Raw genomic sequence first — 23,173 nt, 5'->3', positions numbered from 1 at the left:
CTACTCAGAGACTTTAAATTCAAGGAAGAACATTTTGGTTGGATACACCCTGCTTCCCCTAGCACCAATTTAGACTTGTTTGCTCGTTCTATTTCGCTGAAACTCTGTCTGCTGCATACATTAGCCCTAAAGAGATATATTAAAATATACTTATACATGATACAACTATATATATTCTAACCGAGCAACTTGGATGCCTCTTCTTACTGGTTTATTAGTTACATTTCAAGTATTTGTTTCAATATATTTCCTGTCATGCCATCTGGGGTGCTGCAATCTCCGGCAATGGATTTTCTACACTTTACTGTCCAATGGTACTGGTCTCGCTCTTGAAGCAAAAAAATGTTTTATTCTGTGTTTAGAAGAGTTGAAAATCATTGACGTCAAAAAAACATATTGCATAACATTATGTGTGAGTGTGTCAGCGCAGAGCTCTGTAGAGACTGTCAATGTGACCTATTTCATTGAATGTATGAAATACACATGTTTCAGTGGTAGCTTTGATGTCATTAAACTATTCATTATATTTTACTGTTATCTGAATTGAATGGTCCAGATAACAGGAAGGATTGTAAATGCCTAAATTACCTCTACAATTATTATCAATGATATCACCATTTTAGTAGTGTCTGTGTCTCTTAGCGGGTGCATGCGTGAAAATCTGATACGTGCGACGTGGTGGGGGACAAGAATCGCTGTTCGCCTCCCCCCATCTCAGTCGCCCGTTGGTGGTTGCCAGGCATTTATCGAAGTGGCGCGGTCGGTATCAATTGCAGTAGCTGTCTTTGCCTCAGCTCTTATCTCTACCTCTCTCCCTCCCACTTTCTTCCATGCACAAGGTTACAATTGAGTATCATCTGCGTTGTCTCAGATTAAGACTCGTTTTGCCGGGATTTTCCCCCCAACTCCTTATTGCTTACATCAAGCTCTCTCTCAACTTTAAACATCACGACTGAAATTGAATGTATTTTTCTCGGTGGTACTTTGCCGGCTCCGGTCACCTCTCAAAGTCACCTGTGATTGTGTTGTGGTGTAGCAGCTGGTTGATCTGACTGTAGGGCATCATGACTACTGTGAAGGAGACAAACGCACCGAAAACGTCTCAACAGCAAGAGCAGGTAATGATGCGCTTTCTTTCATTCAACCGATGTCATTACTCCCTGTACTGAAAATGTAAATTGCTGTGATTTTTTTTCTCAAATTTTGTGTGAAGCCTGCAATTCTTTACTATAACGCCACATGCAGCATTATCATAATAGCAGAGACTATTTTGTATACAATTCTCCATCATTTTAAACATTTGGAATTGTTGCAGCGTTCGGCAAGACAACCGGCTCTAACACCAATGTCAGTCACTCTTCTCTGTAATTCAAGGTGATTGCTGTGAGTGAGCATCACTACCCCCACCTTAGCCTAGACTCCATTTAGCCTCTTTCAAATCAATTATCGCCATAACGGACACGTGTTACACCGGCTGTGTCGCGTTGATACAACCTTAACTTGGCCAGTGCACCGCGACTTACATTAAGCTGGATATGACGTTGAAAAGGCGGGAAATCCTCAGGTAAAATACTTCGAAGTAATTTATTGCAGGCCACGTTATCAGACAATTGTCATTTTGTCGCCTGAGTAGTAAGGCCCACATAAACAATACAAGACAAGATGATTTGTACAGGAATTTGTGTTTATAATAGATAACTAACCCAGCATTCAAATGTGGTGTGATGGTTTATGTGATGGTTTATGTGTGACCTCTAGCTCAAACAACTAAAGTGTATCTTATTTTTGGCTAGTGAATTGAACCTTTTCAGATAATCCACAGTCAAATAAAGTGACAGTGTTGCAACAGGTGATTTGATTTGCCTTTGGAGATATACATTGAATAAATCATTGAATGCATTTTAAAGGCTGATGTATAATGATCTTGCTTTCCACTGAAATGTGTGCTGTAGCCTATCTCAATGCAAAACATTTCAGCACCACTAAAAGGACAGCACCCAATACCAATTTCTGGACCATCAGAGGAAGAGCCTGGGTGGCAGATTTCAGCACCATTCAATGGGCAGCTCCACCAGCACATACTGATCACGGTGCTGTCAACTAGGAATACGTTGCTATGGAAAAGAGTGGGAATCATCATTTGGTGATACAGGCCTAGAATGATACTGTTCCATTAGAGCAGGCACTGTAACAGGGGGGAGCTTTGGACAGCATCTGTCATTGTCTGGAGTCTCTTGTCTGTACAAAGTATATCTTCTAATATGACAGAAAAGGTGAGAAGGACTCATGGCTGTGTCCCGTAGAGCAGCCAACCTTCACTTGAGCCTCTCACGGCTTTACTCATGTGTAGCATATGACTGTCAAGCTCTGCTAGGGAGGCAATGAAAGACATCGCACACTCAAAGCACACACCTGTCAAACATATACACATAAAACACATAAATACACACACTTGTCAAATATGTACATGTGTCATGCACACAATACACATGCTTGTGTGTGTGTGTGTGTGTGTGTGTGTGTGTGTGTGTGTGTGTGTGTGTGTGTGTGTGTGTGTGTGTGTGTGTGTGTGTGTGTGTGTGTGTGGGGGGGGGGGGGGGTTGCATTCACGGACAGTGTCATGGTGCTGAAATTATTTGAGCCATAGAGACCAGCCGTAGAGACTGGTTAACCCTTGCTCATGTGTTTTCCATTAGCGCCGGCTGTTGGCTAATCAGCTGGTTAGAGACTCATTTTCAGCCGGCTACATATTCCACTTCATAGTAACTTAGCTACTTTTCATTTAAAAGTTTTAATTCGCTAGTGCGTTGAGCCCTCTCCCGCTAGAATGAACGATATGCTTCTTCTAGTGCAATCTATTGATAGGATAGGCGCCTGTCAGTCACAAAGCGATCGATTTCGGGGTAGCGCAGCAGAGAGGAAGAGGTTTCACTCTCGCCAAAAACATTGGGCATATTTTGGGCCTAAACTTGTCGCCTGCCTTCCAGTCTTTTGGACGACTAGCATTGTTAGGGCAGAGATATGAGCATCTCGTCATTATATACAGATCTCTGGTTGCAGTCGTATTTCTTTACACAGAGGAGGGAGAGATCGTGATGCTCGTGAATTTGCACTTCCCATGTAATGTAAGTGGTCACAATGAGTCGAAATCCACGATTTAGCTTAATTATTTTCGAACGCATTTCACATAGCCAGCAACGCAGAGTCGTGGCGCATAGTAGGCTATTTACTGTGTGTTGATTTGACAACTGAGGACGGCACAGTGACACTGAGGAAGGCACAGTGATGCCAAAACATTGGTAAATACCCATTAAATTGCTGGGAGATTACACATGGAGTGTGCAACTTTCTTTATTTTGATAGTTTGTTGATTTGACAACTGAACAGCAACTGTTGACTAGTTTATAATAGGTGTTGAACTGACTGAATAAAGTCGATCTCTTTGCCATTCATAAATCATGCAACGTGGTTATATGTCCATGAAATCGTATAGGAAGAAGTAAACCAAAGTATTTCCAAGGTTTCTTTTCCTAGGATGTCGGGGCTTTCCAAACTGACTCTAAAATGAGTGAGTCTCGTCTCCTCAGTCAGTGTAGCTTACCAAATGGCATTGGTGAGAGAACTGTTCATTTGGCTCTTTAATTTGCGTACAGTACGCTACTTGTGGGCCTATGCGTTTTGCTGAGAATCTGCAGATAAATTATGAAAACATTAGATGAAGATGGGGAATATTCACTGCCGGAACTCATTCTGGTCCAAATATGATAATTAGGGCCCTCACAAAATCCAGGCATTAGAACAGAATTCAACAATGTTCAAAAATGTATTGACCTGTAGTAGGGAATCAACTAAATGTATTGAAAAATCAACTAAATGTATTGAAAATGTATTCATTTTCCCAAGTTTATCATAAGCCATGAACAGAATGCATCAATGATTTCTATTTCCTGTAACTTTCTGAAGAGGCAACAAGAATACCCCTGTGTGTGTGTGTGTGTGTGTGTGTGTGTGTGTGTGTGTGTGTGTGTGTGTGTGTGTGTGTGTGTGTGTGTGTGTGTGTGTGTGTGTGTGTGTGTGTGTGTACGCATCTACCACTTTGTGTAGCCATTAGTGATGATTCTAATAAAAACAGGCTTTCCCAAAGGCTTTCCCAAAAATCTTCTCAATTAAATTGAATTATTGGGGCTCCCGAGTGGCGCAGCGGTCTAAGGCGTCACTACAGACCCTGGTTCGATGCCAGGCTTTATCACAACCGGCCGTGATTATGAGTTCTATAGGGCGGCGCACAATAGGCCCAGCGTTGTCCGGGTTAGGGTTTGGCCAGAGTAGGCCGTCATTGTAAATAAGAATTTGTTCCTAACTGACTTAACTAGTTAAATCAAAAATAAAAAATGTTAACAAACAAATAGGCTATGCCTTCCAGGCAGAATAATGTCATGATTATTTGCATCAATCCAATGGGTATTTGTTTTCAAAATGCTACCAAAACACCACTAAACAACAGCCTCTTGCTAGGTGCACACTTGAATTAAAGGGTATCTCACCATGCTTAGGACAGCGTCTGAACACCTCCCTCTGCAACTAGATTCTGGACTTTCTGACAGGCCAACCCCAGGTGATGGGGGTAGGCAACATCACCTCCACCATGCTGACCCTTAACACTGGGGCTCCACAGGGGTGTGTGCTTAGTCCCCTCCTGTACTCCCTGTCTACCCATGACTGTGTGGCCACGCACGACTCCAACACCATTGTCAAGTTCATTGACGACACAACAGTAGTAGGCCTGATCACCGGCGACAATGAGTCAGCCTACAGGGAGGAGGTCAGTGACCTGACAGTGTGGTGCCTGAGCAACAACCTCTCCCTCAACATCAGCAAGACCAAGGATATGGTCATGGACTACAGGAAAGGGGGGGGGGGGTGAGCACGTCCCATTCACATTGATGGAGCGGCAGTGGAGCAGGTAGACAGCTTCAAGTTCCTCAATGTCCAAATCACTAGACTTAAAATGGTCCAAACACACACTCACAGTTGTGAAGAAGGCACGACAGTGCCTCTTCCCCCAGGAGGTTGAAAAAGTTTGACATGTGCCGTCAAATCCTGAAACGGTTCTATAGTTGTACCCATTGAGAACTTATTAACTGGCTGCATCACTGCTTGGTATGGCAATAGCACTGTCCTCGATCGCATGGCGTTACAGAGTGTTGTGCCGGAAAGTCCAGTACATTACTGGGGCAGAGCTCCCAGCCATCCAGGACCTCTATATCAGGCAGGGTGAAAAGAAGGCCCGGAAAAAAAATCGCCAAATACCCCAACCACCCAAGCCATAGGCTATTTTCTCTGCTGCCTCACGACAAGAGGTACCGGTGCTTCAAGTCTGACACCAACAGGATCTTGAACAGCTTCTATCCCCAAGCAATACGACTGATACGTAGCTAACAAAATAGCTACATGGACCGAGTTTACCTTGTATCTTTATTGACCTTTCATTTCAGTATTTGCACTGTCTCTGCATACTCACAGGGCCCTACACACTCACACACACACAATCACTCACTCCATCATCTGCTCCCTCACACATATGCACATACATTTATACCTACTCTACACACACGCACACCCACTCACTTACAAGCTGCTGCTACTCTGTTTATCTTATATCCTGTTGCCTCGTCACCTTACCTCTAAACATATCTACCTCTAACACTGTAGTATCTCTGCACATGTAAATATGGTATTGTAGATTACTTTTTAAATATTTTCTGTATATAGTATGCTTGCTTACTTACTTTTATTGTGTATTTCTTATTCTCATTTCTCATGTTTTTTTGTGTTTTTGGCTTTCTAGAAAAACATTGTTTTTCATTTTTGCATTGTTGGGTTTTGAGTTTGGAAGAAAGACATTTCACTGTACTTATGCATGTGACATTAAAACTCGAAACTACACCCCAAAATCTACATGTCTCATATTTTTTCACAGACCTCAAAGTGGTCTCCTGATGTGGTTTAAGCATTGTTGTGGACTTAGAACATCCAATTTAGTTGTTTTATCTCTTTTTTTAAAGTGTGATTTTGGGAGCAGAAACCTGCAACCTACTTAATTTTTGTTTTGTTTTAATAAAATACATAATTTAAAGAATAAACATATTTTTGGCAATTTATATCTTGCAGTAAAGCTATAAATAAGACTTTAATCTCAAGAGAAGTCAGGTTAAATGTTGAAAAATATTTAATGTTCTCTTACTTAGAAAATAGCCCTGATCATATAGGCCTAGAACTTAACAATATCCAAAACAACTAACACGACACTGAATTCATACATTTCCAGTCATTTACATTGTAAAGTCATCTACATAATACCACAACTCATTATGTAATCTGTGAGGTAATCTCGATAAAAGTATTCAATCATTTCTTTCTGTATTTCTGAATCAAGGCATTAGAATGTACCAGAGGACACCAACATAGAGTTTCTGAGTCCTGTGGGTTGTGTGTATGGCCTTGGGGTCTTCTCTAGGGGTGGGATTGGTGTGTATATAAAAACAAACAGGAGAATGAAGACAAGACTAGCCATCACTCAAACAACAGATGGCAAATATATTGGGAAGGGGAGAGGAAGGCAGAGTAGAAAATGGTCCTTGATGATGGGTTTTGTCTTCAAAGGAATTTTGTTTCTAGAATGTTAACATAGTGTTAGGCATGTGAGCGTTCCCAGATGCGCTTCAGCCCAGCTTAAATAAAAATAGCAAAGTTTTATGCTTGTGTTTCTGGTCACTAGAATCCCCCAGGCCCTAGTGGAGACAGAGTGTTGCTTCAGTGCCTCGCTGATGAAGAACTGGAATGATGACCTCTTACATCGATGTAAATTAACTTTACTTAAAACATAAACACACAGGGGAATGAACACTTTAGGGACTGTAAAGCCACCTTCTGCTTTCTTCCACTGCCGAGTCAAGGGACCTGCTTTGCTTGGTGGTTTTCCATAAACTTGCATAATTTGCATTATAATTAACATAAATACATTAGACAACAGGTTACAACAGCCCAACCATGCTACGTCAATTCAGCCTACTCAGTTAGTATTCTGTTCAAGTCCACTTGGCGTTAATCTTCAACCTGAAATGATGTAACATGCTTAGAAACCAACATACAGATGAACATCGTGGGAAAATCAAAAGAAATCAGCCAAGACCTCAGAAAAAAAATTGGAGACCTCCACAAGTCTGGTTCATCCTTGGGACCAACTTTCAAACGCCTGAAGGTACCACATTCATTTGTACAAACAATAGTGCGCAAGTATGAACACCATGGGACCATGCAGCTGTCATACCGCTCAATAAGAAGACGTGTTCTGTCTCCTAGGGATGGACGTACTTTGGTTCAAAAAGTGCAAATCAATCCCAGAACAACAGCAAAGGACCTTGTGAAGATGCTGGAGGAAATGGGTACAAAGGTATCTATATCCACAGTAAAACAAGTCCTATATCGACATAATCTGAAAGGCCGCTCAGCAAGGAAGAAGCCCCTGCTCCAAAACCGCCATAAAATAGCCAGACTACGGTTTGCAACTGCACATGGGGACAAAGATCGTACTTTTTGGAGAAATATCCTCTGGTCTGATGGAAAAATATATAATTGTTTGGCCATAATGACCATCGTTATGTTTGGAGGAAAAATGGGGATGCTTGCAAGCCGAAGAACATCATCCCAACTGTGAAGCACAGGGGGGGGGGGCATATTCATGTTTTGTGGGTGCTTTGCTACAGGAGGGACTGGTGCACTTCAAAAAATACATGGCATCATGAGGTAGGAAAATTATGTGGATATATTGAAGCAACATCTCAAGACATCAGGGTAGCCTAGTGGGTAGAGCGTTGGACTAGTAACCGAAAGGTTGCAAGTTCAAATCCCTGTGCTGACAAGGTACAAATCAGTCATTCTGCCCCTGAACAGGCAGTTAACCCACTGTTCCTAGACCGTCATTGAAAATAAAACTTTGTTCTTAACTGACTTGCCTGGTTAAATAAAGGTAAAATAAAATAAAAAAGCTTGGTCACAAATGGGTCTTCCAAATGGACAATGACTCCAATCATACTCCCAAAGTTGTGGCAAAATGGCTTAAGGACAAAAGAGTCAAGGTATTGGAGTGGCCATCACAAAGCCCTGACCTCAATCCTATAGAAAATGTGTGGGCAGAACTGAAAAAGCATGCGTGAGCAAGGAGGCCTACAAACCTGACTCAATTACACCAACTCTGTCAGGAGGAATAGGTCAAAATTCACTCATGTGATGAAAGAAATAAAAGCTGAAATAAATAATTCTCTCTACTATTATTCTGACATTTCACATTCTTAAAACAAAGTGGTGATCTTAACTTACCTAAAACAGGGATTTTTTTTTACCAGTATTAAATGTCAGGAATTGTGAAAATCTGAGTTTAAATGTATTTGGCAAAGGTTTATGTAAACTTCTGACTTCAAATGTAACTAGGAGCCTAGAGTAGCCCAACCCGCAGTTTCTGCACCTAATTAGGCAGAAGGCAGTAGCAGCAGGGATGTAGTATAACATACTTTTGACAGGTACTTGATTTGGGCCCCTGGAATTCACACCTATAAGGATGTGGCTCTATAAAAGTATATGGAACCTGCAGAATGGCTGTTGATAGTTATCACATTTTGTTAAAGAGATCCATTACTCTTCGTTTCAGACAATACAAGATGTGAGGATCATTGCATCTGTTTAAAGAGGTTTTAATCCGATTATTCCTTGAAACTTAAGCTGAGCGATACGGACAAAAATCCATATTGCGAAAATACCTGAATTTATGCGATAACGATAAATAGAACGATAAGTTTATAACATTAATGTACAACATAGTTTTATTTATTTGTTATCTTTTAAACTACTATTACTAGTTTGATGGTCGTAGCCATCAATTGTCCCAATAACAATCACCCCATATTAGCAACCGTATTTAATTTCAAACACATTTCTCTAGTACAGGCTACTTATCATAATGAATGAGGTCAGCAAAATGCCTGCGATAAAGTGATCTGTATGATCGGTGTCGATCATTTTTGGTTTGTCATCCCAACTCTACTTGAAACCATACAGTATGTCACTGTGTACTTAATCCAAGCACTCAATATGTGTATTCATTGCCACACCTTCACATATTGGTGCATTGTGGAATGTGGTGCTACAGTACCACGGCATTATGCATTCTAGCATTAGTGTGTACCCTTGAGCTTCTTATTCTGCATTTTCTTCCTCGCTGGTTGTACCTATTCAGCAGAACAGCTCCTTAATGGGACTGATAAGCAGCGTGGCTAAATGAACATTTTAAGAGAGAACGAAGCCCGGATTTGACTGCCTCTGGAATAAATAAAGATATATCCCTCCTTTTTTTTTCCAAGTGCCCCCAAGCTGATAAGTAAAGAGATTATGGATTTAGGAGGGAATTTGTTTCTTGATTTCCCCCCACTGTTGTTTGTGCCATAGTTCATAGTAAGGGCAATTAGGAACAATTGAGCCGTGATGTTTGGGGCTAGAGCGGAGATTAGACAGTAGATTGGAATGTGGCCACCACAGCAATGCATCATGATTGTTGTCGTGATATAAACACTTCTGGCTGGGGACGCAAGTAAAGCTCAATAGCTTCAAGGGGGACTTTAATAAAGCCATAAATATGAAATGCTTTGACCGCATCGCTCCTTTCTTTCTGCTTCTCTGTGTCCCTGCAGATAAACTAAATGCGACAGCAAGCAGCTTCAAATCTTACTAATAGTTGTCTGAGGCAGAGTATGTGGGTGTGTGTGGGTGGGTGTTTGTGTTGGAGCAGTCTTAGTGTTTTTCTCTCACACATCCTCCTGCAGTACTGCATCTCTGGAGTAATACTGATCTTGTTTAAAACCTCCCCAACAAAGAGGTCAAGCATTTCCTGTCAGGTGTGAGGAAAATATATTTTTGTTATGTTCTAATTGTGTCTCTGGGCTATGTGAAGCATCAGTGATATGCTTATGAAGCCTATTAATCACAATTCAGTGTTTTCATTTAAACCTTCAAGGCCTATGGCATCATATTGTGGGTAATTCCATTGGAGAAAATTGTGCTACAATTGCAAGTGTTCTTTAGGTATTTAAAAGAGAAACGTAATGACAGGTATCTGTGAAGTAAGATGCCTTGTGTGGGGATAAAATTGTTTTGTTTTGCTAACACTGTAGGTCCAACTAAAGAAAGATATTACAGCGTGCGTTCTGAGCCCTCTCCTGTACTCCCTGTTCACCCACGACTGCGTGGCCATGCACGCCTCCAACTCATTCATCAAGTTTGCAGACGACACTAGTGGTAGGCTTGATTACCAACAACGACGAGACGGCCTACAGGGTGGAGGTGAGGGCCCTCGGAGTGTGGTGTCAGGAAAATAACCTTACACTCAACGTCAACAAAACAAAGGAGATAATTGTGGACTTCAGAAAACAGCAGAGGGAGCACCCCCCTATCCACATCGACGGGACAGTAGTGGAGAGGGTAGTAAGTTTTAAGTTCCTCGGCGTAGACATCACGGACAAACTGAATTGGTCCACCCACACAGACAGCGTTGTGAAGAAGGCACAGCAGCGCCTATTCAACCTCAGGAGGCTGAAGAAATTTGGCTTGTCACCAAAAGCACTCACAAACTTCTACAGATGCACAATCGAGAGCATCCTGTTGGGCTGTATCACCGCCCGGTACGGCAACTGCTCCGCCCACAACCGTAAGACTCTCCAGAGGGTAGTGAGGTCTGCACAACGTATCACCGGGGGCAAATTACCTGCCCTCCAGGACACCTACACCAACCGATGTCACAGGAAGGCCATAAAGATCATCAAGGACAACAACCACCCAAGCCACTGCCTGTTCACCCCGCTATCATCCAGAAGGCGAGGTCAGTACAGGTGCATCAAAGCAGGGACCGAGAGACTGAAAAACAGCTTCTATCTCAAGGCCATCAGACTGTTAAACAGCCACCACAAACATTGAGTGGCTGCTGCCAACACACTGACTCAACTCCAGCCACTTTAATAATGGAAAATGATGGAAATTGATGTAAAAATATATCACTAGCCACTTTAAACAATGCTACTTAAAATAATGTATGTTTGCATAACCTACATTACTCATCTCATATGTACAGTGGGGCAAAAGAGTATTTAGTCAGTAACCAATTGTGCAAGTTCTCCCACTTAAAAAGATGAGAGAGGCCTGTAATTTTCATCATAGGTACACTTCAACTATGACAGACAAAATGAGAAAAAAAATCCAGAAAATCACATTGTAGGATTTTTATGAATTTATTTGCAAATTATGGTGGAAAATAAGTATTTGGTCACCTACAAACAAGCAAGATTTCTGGCTCTCACAGACCTGTAACTTCTTATTTAAGAGGCTCCTCTGTCCTCCACTCGTTACCTGTATTAATGGCACCTGTTTGAACTTGTTATCAGTATAAAAAGACACCTGTCCACAACCTCAAACAGTCACACTCCAAACTCCACTATGGCCAAGACCAAAGAGCTGTCAAAGGACACCAGAAACAAAATTGTAGACCAGCACCAGGCTGGGAAGACTGAATCTGCAATAGGTAAGCAGCTTGGTTTGAAGAAATCAACTGTGGGAGCAATTATTAGGAAATGGAAGACATACAAGACCACTAATAATCTCCCTCGATCTGGGGCTCCACGCAAGATCTCACCCCATGGGGTCAAAATGATCACAAGAACGGTGACCAAAAATCCCAGAACCACACAGGGGGACCTAGTGAATGAGCTGCAGAGAGGTAAAAGTAACAAAGCCTACCATCAGTAACACACTACGCCGCCAGGGACTCAAATCCTGCAGTGCCAGACGTGTCCCCCTGCTTAAGCCAGTACATGTCCAGGCCCGTCTGAAGTTTGCTAGAGAGCATTTGTATGATCCAGAAGAAGATTGGGAGAATGTCATATGGTCAGATGAAACGAAAATAGAACTTTTTGGTAAAAACTCAACTCGTCGTGTTTAGAGGACAAAGAATGCTGAGTTGCATCCAAAGAACACCATACCTACTGTGAAGCATGGGAGTGGAAACATAATGCTTTGGGGCTGTTTTTCTGCAAAGGGACCAGGACGACTGATCCGTGTAAAGGAAAGAATGAATGGGGCCATGTATTGTGAGATTTTGAGTGAAAACCTCCTTCCATCAGCAAGGGCATTGAAGATGAAATGTGGCTGGGTCTTTCAGCATGACAATGATACCAAACACACCGCCCGGGCAACGAAGGAGTGGCTTCGTAAGAAGCATTTCAAGGTCCTGAAGTGGCCTAGCCGGTCTCCAGATTTCAACCCAATAGAAACTCTTTGGAGGGAGTTGGAAGTCCGTGTTGGCCAGCAACAGCCCCAAAACATCACTGCTCTAGAGGAGATCTGCATGGAGGAATGGGCCAAAATACCACAAACAGTGTGTGAAAACCTTGTGAAGATTTACAGAAAACATTTGACCTCTGTCATTGCCAACAAAGGGTATATAACAAAGTATTAAACTCTTATTGACCAAATACTTATTTTCCACCATATTTTCCACCAAATAAATTCATAAAAAATCCTACAATGTGATTTTCAGGATTTCTTTTTCTAATTTTGTCTGTCATAGTTGAAGTGTACCTATGATGAAAATTACAGGCCTCTCTCATCTTTTTAAGTGGGAGAACTTGCACAATTGATGGCTGACTAACTACTTTTTGCCCCACTGTATATGTATATACTGTACTCTATATCATCTACTGCATCTTTATGTAATACATGTATCACTAGCCACTTTAAACTATGCTACTTTGTTTACATACCCTACATTACTCATCTCACATGTATATACTGTACTCGATACCATCTACTGCATCTTTATATAATACATGTATCACTAGCCACTTTAAACTATGCTACTTTGTTTACATACCCTACATTACTCATCTCACATGTATATACTGTACTCGATACCATCTACTGCATCTTTATATAATACATGTATCACTAGCCACTTTAAACTATGCTACTTTGTTTACATACCCTACATTACTCATCTCACATGTATATACTGTACTCGATACCATCTACTGCATCTTGCTTATGCCGTTCTCTACCATCACTCATTCATATATCTTTATGTACATAGTCTTTATCCCTTTACACTTGTGTGTGTATAAGGTAGTAGTTTTGGAATTGTTAGGTTAGATTACTCGTTGGTTATTACTGCATTGTCGGAACTAGAAGCACAAGCATTTCGCTACACTCACATTAACATCTGCTAACCATGTGTATGTGACGAATAAAATGTGATTTGATTTAGAAAGAAAATAAGATGATAACCGCATTCTGTTATTTCGCTTTTGTATAATTTCATAAACTGCATTTTTTAAATTTGGGAAATATTCAAACTGATTCTTAAAGGGTAAAGGAAAAAGTTTCAGCTTTAGTTTTGATCACTCTTTTATACCCTTTTCACATGACTTATCTGAGCTGTGATGGTCTAGTCACGCATCCACAATGGCGCGTATGTGTGTCTCATGTCTCTGTTTGTTTGTCTGGCTGTCTGTGAATGTCTGCGGCTTTGTAAAAAAAGTGTGTGTGTTTATCAATGCCTGACAGACTTCACCTCAGTTGAGATGCTTTTGTCTGGGCTTATCGACCTCCTGCAATTAAAGCCCAGAGCTGCAGAGGAGGGGTAGCCATGTTCCACAGAACCTCTAATTGGAACGTTGAGCGTTCAGGAGTTAGCCGCCAACCCCAGGTTTCCAGTTGTGACCTTCACACCTCACAGGCAGCACTGACAAACAGGGATAAGAGTGAATACTAGTCACTAGCGATAAGCATGTAATTGCTTGTACCAGCAAATGCGAATAAGACAATTGTGCTATTCCTGTTCTGACTTCATTGAAGAGTTTGCCAGGGACTGTTTCTATGTGTTTTCTATGTGTTGCCATGGACTGTTTCTATGTGTTTTCTATGTGTTGCCAGGGACTGTTTCTATGTGTTTTCGACGTGTTGCCAGGTACTGTTTCTATATGATGCCAAAAGTCAATTGGAGATCAAATGTTATTTACCGGTTCTATTTTTTACCAACATTTACCATATAGTTCACATTGGATTATTGTTGGGAGAACAAAGTAGGCCTAGTTACTGTATGCACTTTTCTCCGTCATTATGTGTTGACTAACTATTTAGGATTTTAGAGGCTGATGCCAGTCCACAGGTGCCACTGTACCTGCATGGCTGCATCTGGCTTAGAGGCAGTAGAATTAGCCTAACATGTCATTCAAACCCCACTGCACATTCTGATGTTTATCGCCCTCCTAACTTTATGGTGTTATTGTCATGACCGCCCAGGGATACTGTTATCACACCAAATTGACATGCTGCATTGTTAAGGAGACATTGGCAGATTTCGGCAAAGGGAGCGTGATGTGAAGTGTTACGCATCATCATCATTTCCCCTTTTAGGAGTGTGCTTTCCTTTTATCAATCACAGATCATTAGATGTTCATTGGCAAGCCACATCTGATTAATTCTCCTGGAAGCCACAACAAAACCAGCGTCTTGGCGGACAGGATTTGGCCAAGTCAAAACATCTGAAACCCCCTTTACTTTTTTCTTAGTCAAAATATTGGCAGCTATATTATTTGCTTGCATGGGATATGCTGGTGATCACGCCTGAAATACTGACTTTCATCATGACATTGCATTGGTTCACTCCAAACCCCCCCAGGAAATTAGCTTCTATAACGATGCTGTAGCTCACAGAATGGTGTTGTATAGACACACGCACACACATGTAAAAACAGAAGACACACACACACACACAGGGAAGAAAATCATGGACTTTTAATCGAGTCTTCCCAATGTTTTATGTGTTACCTCGTTAGATGGTATTGCAAATTAAATAATGCACTCCTCATTCCAGAAAATTAACATTCAGCTTTGTTCTAGCATCAAACGGCATAGAACGCTTGATTTGGGCTTTTGATTTAGCAGTTGTTCAACTGATATAAAAATGTAGTACAGTGTAATGAACACTGAAAACTGGCTCACCACGCCAATATTCTAATTAGTACCTCACGTCTTATTTTCATGTTAGTTTTTTTGAAACATTTTTTTTTTGTCTTAGCATAGATTTTGAAGTTCACTACCCTGTCTTGCATATTATGAGCTGTATCACCGTCACGTTCTGACCTTAGTTCCTTTGTGATGTCTTTGTTTTAGTATGGTCAGGGCGTGAGTTGGGTGGGCAGTCTGTTCTTTTTTTATGATTTGGTATTTCTGTGTTTGGCCTGGTAAGGTTCTCAATCAGAGGCAGCTGTCAATTGTTGTCCCTGATTGAGAACCATACTTAGGCAGCCTGTTTTCACCCTTGAGTTATGGGTCATTATTTTCTGTTGAGTGTTTGTATTCTGCACCAGACAGAACTATTTCGGTTTCGTTCGTTCACTTTGTTGTTTTAGTTCAGTGTTCATTGGTCCTCACCTTCTTCCATCAACATGACCGTTACAATCACTCTGTTTCTGCATTCCTGGATTGTGTGCAGTGGGTAGCGATGGGTAGGAGAGAGAAATCACTCAAATGGAATATTAGCTTAATAGAGAGGGCTTGCCATTTTCCCGAGAGTTGTGACATGAAACCTCAATGTGGAATCCTGCAAATAGCACAAATCTTAATGCTTGTGGTTCACATTTAATTTGTGTGGGAATGATGCCTACAGTAACTGCAGCAGAGCATTTGTTTTGATATGTGGGTGGTGTTCATTAGGGCACAACGTAGTAAAACGTTTTGCAGCATAAAACAAATGAAATAGTACCAACCTATTTCCTTAAGTTTCAGAGTTTTCTTCCACTCCGTGTCTACTGAACACAACTCTGGGCTTTCTTCTTGCTGATAGGCAGGGAAGCTTACTCTGTCCCATTTCCCGCGTTCTCTCCCCTCCCTGGTTGTGTGTTAATAAATATTTTTGATACTCAAGTATTTTATCACAGGTCCTCGGGCTGCTATCAGTATACAGCTTAATTATAGTGTGACTCTGTACCAAATGAAAAATAGGATTTCTGAGCAAGAGGTGCTCTGATATGAACCTATGTAGTTTCAAATAAACTCTAAATGAGTTGTAGAAAAAAAAGACTGACAGCCCTGCCTCTATGTCCAGGTTGTCTCCTTTCCTTCCACCCCCTCATGAGCACTGCATGATTGCCACCTATCCAATCCACACGTGTCAGTGGAAAGATAAATCATTTTTGTTGTTTTGATAAGAGGTCCTCTGAGACGCTACAATAAGGCTATTACATGCATCTATCCCCAAGGATTTACTCAAGAGTAGTAAAAAATATATCATCTTGATTTGGGTGGTAGCTTTACTTCCAGACTTTTGCGCTAAAGCATCCCTGGCAAATTATGTTTCATTTTATGTTTTGTTTACCTCCAAACATTTTTGCAGAGATACAGTACTTATCAAGTCCCCAAAACAGGAGGAAAAGGTGGGTTGGGGTTTTATCTTCACCTGGTCTTCCCACACTCAATGGCAAGTAGAAATAGACAATAGAAAATAGAGCCTACTACCTCAGTATGGTGTGGAATTATGGGAGACTTTGAATGAAGTGAAGTACAGTAGGCGTACACTTGGAAGAGAGAAAACAACAGCCTCAGGGGTGAATAGGGTGTTGGAACCTTGTTGATATCATTCTGTCAATAGAAGATGGAAGAATGTGGACAGTAAATCCATAGCGCGGCATTGATAGTGAACTAAACCCTATTAGTGCATTAAGTGTATTGAACAGGGACAATGTCATTGTCTTCACACGCGCTAGGTGTCAAGAGAGAGCTTTTAAGTATGGAGTACACTGATTGGCAAGCGAGACATATTTTAGGCATCAGTGTTTGTGTTTGTGTGTGGTCTAACTTGCTATCCGTTTGAGTCACCAAAAAAATCTAATTTTGCCGGTTCCCAAAAGGAAATAGGCTATTTTAGGCATAGGGGTTAGGTTTATGCTTAGGGTTAATTTTAGGGTTTAGGGTTAGGTTTAGAGTTAGGAATTAGGTCATGGGAAATTTTTTTTTTTTTTAGTCACAACGTGTGTGTTTTTTGTCGTACGCGTGCGTGTGTGTGTGCCTCAGTGTGAGTCACAACTTCCCTAATGTCAAGTTTTAATGATTTCTTTCCGTCTCAGTTGCTGGAGGGAGTTTGGAGCATGACACCATTTGACACAGGCGCGGAGGCGGAGCGTGACGTCTAGACCCAAGTGACAAATGTGCACCCTTCCACTTATCAGTCTCCTCTGCTGCTCTCACTTGCCAGCCTTCAAAAGCCATCTCTCCAGCTACATGGTGATTTAGCAATCAGACTGATTCCAACATGATATAAAATACCACCACCCCTTTTCTGACGATGCTTTTATCACTTCCATTCTGTTAGATTAGCATGTCTCTAATTAGCTCGTCGTCTCTGCTCTTTCCTGATAACGGCTTTGCTCCTCCTATTCACAGCTTTGCTCCTCCTACACTATGTTAAAATCAGCTTATTTTAACAACACAGCATTTGAACAGATGATTGAAGGCACCTACGCTCAGCATACATTCACCTTGATTTCTGTCCAGAGTGAAACGGCCATTTTCAAAAGCCTATTCTTGATAGCTCCAATATTTTCTGTCCCCTCTACAGTGCATTTGCTGGCCAGCTATTGCTTTACACAACCCGAATCTGTGTCTAGTAACACTAGAAAGGCCCCATGGACCTCCCCCGTCCCTTCCAGCCAACATTTGAACAGTTTAATTAATATATTTTATATATGCTATTGGAATCGCGGCCGGCCCGCTCATTAAGCAGAGTTAGGTGGTCGCCTATGGCGTCAGATTGATGAGGGCGGCATTTTCTGAGCTAAACTGACCAAGACGCACCTCCAACAACAACACATAAAACCTCACATAATTCTGCTCCAAAAAGGGCTTTTTAGGTGAGCGTTGATGCTGCCCTGTGATAAGCAGTGCCCACTTTGTCAAAGACAGGGGCACAAAATATTTTGCTGGTCCATTCCTAGCGTTCCTACAGGGTGCTGTTGGAGAGACTCCTCACTGCGGCGCTCCACCAACGTTCCGTCCCAAAAAATAATCCAACATAAATCATGTAACAGATATAAAATATGGAAGAAAGATTATGTGGCCTTTTCTGTAGCCTACAGGCGAGAGATAAAATGTGTTTTTATTTTTTAATTTATTTAACCAGGCAAGTCAGTTCAGATCAAATTGTTATTTTCAATGACTGCCTAGGAACAGTGGGTTAACTGCCTTGTTCAGGGGCAGAACAACAGATTTGTACTTTGTCAGCTTTGTACTTTGTAACCTTCCGGTTACTAGTCCAACGCTCTAACCACTAGGCTACCCTGTCGTATGACAATGTAATGAGCAGATTTCTCCTATCAAATAGTCTAACCTATCAAACATCATACAAGTTTCTCCGATGGCACCCAATCAAATAAAACATGTGCTGTCATATAAGCAAACAACATACAGTATCCTAAAAACAACATACAGTATCCTAAAAACAACATACAGTATCCTAAAAACAACATACAGTATCCTAAAAACAGGACAGTTCAAAGTTAAATGGAAAGTAAAACTATATGGAAAGGGGACAATCACAACTGTTTCAGGAGTTTCACTCCATTGTCATGATCAGTGATTTCAATTTTGTATTTGTCAATTTTTTACAAGCTGATCATAGTGAAAAAGGGTCAGGGTTACTTCTGCATTACTGGTAGGCTACACCCCAGTAAGGGTCAGGGTTACTTCTGCATTACTGGTAGGCTACACCCCAGTAAGGGTCAGGGTTACTTCTGCATTACTGGTAGGCTACACCCCAGTAAGGGTCAGGGTTACTTCTGCATTACTGGTAGGCTACACCCCAGTAAGGGTCAGGGTTACTTCTGCATTACTGGTAGGCTACACCCCAGTAAGGGTCAGGGTTACTTCTGCATTACTGGTAGGCTACACCCCAGTAAGGGTCAGGGTTACTTCTGCATTACTGGTAGGCTACACCCCAGTAAGGGTCAGGGTTACTTCTGCATTACTGGTAGGCTACACCCCAGTAAGGGTCAGGGTTACTTCTGCATTACTGGTAGGCTACACCCCAGTAAGGGTCAGGGTTACTTCTGCATTACTGGTAGGCTACACCCCATAAGGGTCAGGGTTACTTCTGCATTACTGGTAGGCTACACCCCAGTAAGCATGACGTCTTTTGGATGTCTTTTTTTGGTCCCGTCCAGACATCTCTTTTTGGCGTTTTACAAATGGTAGGCTTACCACATGGATGGGCATTCATAAAATGTCATTTCAGGCAACACTGTAGGCTACACCTCAGTAAGCACGGACCGACGCCGACACCTTTTAGACATATTTGCCGACCGGCCTTTATTTCAACTTCATGGATATTGATTTTTGGTCCATTCTGGAGCAAAACTGAACCAATCATAGACGTTTATGTTTGGTTCAGATTTTGTCCGGTCTGGACCAGCCTTGATTTAACCCAAACATAGACTTCTATAAATTACGTATTTTCAACTTTCATTCAGAACCAAAAATAAGCCTGATTTCAACATCCAGAAAATATGTATTTTCAAAATCCGGAAAAGATGCCTTTTCAACATCCTGCAAAATATATATTTCAAAACGTATGGAAAATACATATTTTCACCTTTCATTCAGAACCTAAATTGAACCTAACCTCAATGTCTGTTAAATATTTTCTTACTGGGACTATTCTAGTTTTGCAGGGATGCATTTTTTGGTCTTGCCTAGGGCGGCAGAACGGCAAGGCCCTGTTTGGAATAATATGCTTTTGGTTGTGTTTATGAAGCTCTTAGGTATCATTAGAATACAAAAATAATTATTATTTGAAATATAATTTGTATTACTCTATGTTAGTATAAATTAGTATATCTGTTGCCGCATGGTCGTGTGGAGCGCATGGAACAGTGGTTATTCTTGGAAAAAGTGATATTTCGAAATAGAGCTCATCTCTTCAATTTTGTGTTATATGGTAGGTGTTTTAGAAACCTCAGAATGCTCTTAAAATGTCTTACCTGCATGTGACTCTGTAGGAGGATTTGAAGAAGTCACTTTTTGGCTCTCCGCTCCTCTTAAAACTGCTTGTAACACAAATTCTGTTAGTGATTTGAAAATTATAGCAACATAATTTAATAATTAAGTATACTTATTTAGGAAAACTCAAGGATGGGGTGGAGGGCATGACTTTAAACATTTTGAGTCAAAATGACTCACTCTGCCTTTCTATACTGAACAAAAATATAAAAACGTGACATGCAACAATTTCAAAGATTTTACTCAGTTATAGTTTATATAAGGAAATCAGTCAATGGAAATCAATTCATTAGGTCTTAATTTATGGAATTCACATGACTAGAATACAGATATTCATCTGGTACATTAAAAAAAGATAGGGGAGAGGATCGGAAAACCAGTCAGTACCTGGTGTGACCACCATTTGCCTCATGCAACACGACACACTCCTTCGCATAGAGTTGATCAGGCTGTTGATTGCGTCCTGTGGAATGTTGTCCCACTCTTCATTAATGGCTGTGCGAAGTAGCTGGATATTAACGAGAACTGGAACACGCTGTCGTACACGTCGATCCAGATCATCCAAACCATACTAAGTAAGTGACATGTCTGGTGAGTATGCAGACAATGGAAGAACTGGGAAATTTTCAGCTTCCAGGAATTGTGTACAAATCCTTGAGACATGGGGCCATGCATTATCATGCTGAAACATGGGTTGATGGCAGTGGATGAATGGCATTACAATGGGCCTCAGGATCTCGTCACGGTATCTGTGTGCATTCAAAAGTTGGCATTGACTAAATGCAATTATGTTCTTTGTCCGTAGCTTATACCTGCCCGTACCATAACCCCACCACCACCACGTGACACTCTGTTCACAACGTTGACATCAGCAAACCGCTCGCCCACTTGACTCCATACACGTGGTCTGCGGTTGTGAGGCCTGTTGGAGGTACTGCCAAATTCTTTATAATGACATTGGAGGAAACTTATGGTAGAGAAATGAACATTAAATTCTCTGGCAACAGCTCTGGTGGACATTCCTGCAGTCAGCATGCCAATTGCACGCTCCCTCAAACCTTGAGACATCTGTGGCATTGTGTTGTGTGACAAAACTGCACATTTTAGAGTGGCCTTTTATTGCCTCAGTACAAGGTGCACTTGTGTAATGAACATGATGTTTAATCAGCTTCTTGATCTGCCACACCTGTCAGGTGGATGGAATATCTTGGCAAATGAGAAATGTTCATTAACAGGGATGTAATCAAATTTGTGCAAAACATTTTAGAGAATTAAGCTTTTTGTGCTTATGGAACATTTCTGGGATCTTTAATTCCAGCTCATGAAACATGGGACCAACATTTTACATGTTGCATTTATATTTTTGTTCAGTGTCGATTAATTCTACTCCTCTCTACTGCAAATGTTCATGTGTTCTTGTAATAGGGTCCATCTAGGGAGTTTCAAGAGTAGCTGTTCAGTTTTTCCAAACAGTTTTCCTCAGCCGACATCATTAGCCTATATGTGGAAAATGGCTTCTAGTCACTTACAGATGCAGGATCTTAAGTTTAGCATTTTCTCACAGCAGGAAAACAATCCTGCAGAAAAAGGAGATGTGAATTATTATTGTGTTAATTATAATTAATGGACATTTTTGTAGGGATTGTTTAATGTTTGGTTAGGACAAATCAAGTCTGACATTTTAAAGTGGAAATTACAAAATCAGAATCCTTTTTAAAAATGACACAGTACAAATTAGCTTTTCTTGCTGTGAATGGACATTTCCTGCTACAACAGGGTGATCAAATTAAGATCCTACATCTGTAGCGTCCCTGAGCGTGCCACTTCTGATAGCCAAGTGAAGAGGAATACTAGGAGGGTGGCATACATATTTATTGAAGAGCTTTCATGAGGATCACATGAAATTAAAAGGCTTAGAGTCATGTTCTGAATTGAGAATGAATGAATAAATTATATTAATGACTGAAATATGTTCCAACCACGGATAAGTGAAATACCGAAACAAATATTTGAAAGAGAACCTTGAATAGGTTTTTGGACATGATCTCATTTTGAATGAATCCATTCCAGAGCAGTCTGTTCTTTGTTTGTGCCTTACTAAGAACATGCCATTGCATTTGAAACACTGTAAAGAAATGCACATTTCTCAAACTGCCTTCTACAGCTCTCCAAGCAATATTTCCCACAGCACAGATGATAGATGTTTTACATTTGACCAACTTGCCCTTCTGGCACGAGTCCAGGCTTTGTTTTGGATGTGTATTTTATGGGAAGAGGATGGAGAGAGATGGACAGAGAGATGGAAGGGAGCAATAAAGAATGAATAGACCGACCCAATGAAGTAGAAGAAGTAGAAGAAGTATTTCTTAACTCTGTTGTTAATTATTGATATGCTTACAGTCTACTTCCTGGTCACTTGACATCAAAGATTTTCTCAGCCCTCCTCCTGAAGTTCACTTGGTCCGCAGTGCTAAAAGCCTCACTATGCCTTGCTTCGACTGCCCAGCTCACCAGATTAGGTTTTCTTCTCTCAGCTATGGCTGTCAGGCCCACACACTCCAGACGGATCACACTTGGAATGAACTTTGCTTTGAAAGATCGTTATTTTCCAATGGGAATGAATGCTGTGCGTATACTCTGGTTTATTTCAGTATTGGTGCAGTATACAGGAATAAAGGACTAGGTGTCACCATAGGCATTGCAGATTTACTGAACTGACTGTGATGAGCAGTGTTTGCAAATGCTCTAGTGTTTTCAAGTACCCCTTTGTATGCTGGTTTATGCATCAGTTCAATGGTTTACGTGCATTTCAAGGACCACAATTTACCAACGTGAACACTCTTATGGTAAAGTTCTGTGGAAACGGTACAATAGCAGTTCAGGATTTTGAACCAATAACAGGGTTGATTAACATTGTTTATTTGCCCACTCATCTAAGAATATTGTAGCAAACAGTGACAGTGCAACACCCCGTGTCTCCCGGCCTGTAACCACTGCGCCAATAGGGTTATCTATTCGGGGAGAA

At 41.1% G+C, this 23,173-nt stretch overlaps 1 protein-coding gene across 4 annotated transcripts in view; it reads left to right on the top strand.

The window, feature by feature from the left end:
• The window catches only part of dpp6a (dipeptidyl-peptidase 6a), a 345,755-nt gene that overhangs the window by 185,350 nt on the left and 137,232 nt on the right, over window positions 1–23,173 (top strand). Inside the window, exon 1 of one of the 4 annotated variants that reach the window (XM_046292854.1) lies at window positions 714–1,118. The exons of the other annotated variants lie outside the window; for them this stretch is intronic. Within the exon in view, the coding sequence (XP_046148810.1) occupies window positions 1,065–1,118 (54 nt within the window). The 5' untranslated portion in view covers window positions 714–1,064. Of the gene's footprint in view, window positions 1–713; window positions 1,119–23,173 lie in introns of those variants that run through there. 4 annotated transcript variants of the gene reach the window in all.

The sequence above is a fragment of the Oncorhynchus gorbuscha genome, linkage group LG12 (genome assembly GCF_021184085.1).
Source record: "Oncorhynchus gorbuscha isolate QuinsamMale2020 ecotype Even-year linkage group LG12, OgorEven_v1.0, whole genome shotgun sequence".
Taxonomy (NCBI): domain Eukaryota; kingdom Metazoa; phylum Chordata; class Actinopteri; order Salmoniformes; family Salmonidae; genus Oncorhynchus; species Oncorhynchus gorbuscha.
This window is presented reverse-complemented; position numbering and strand designations above follow the sequence as displayed.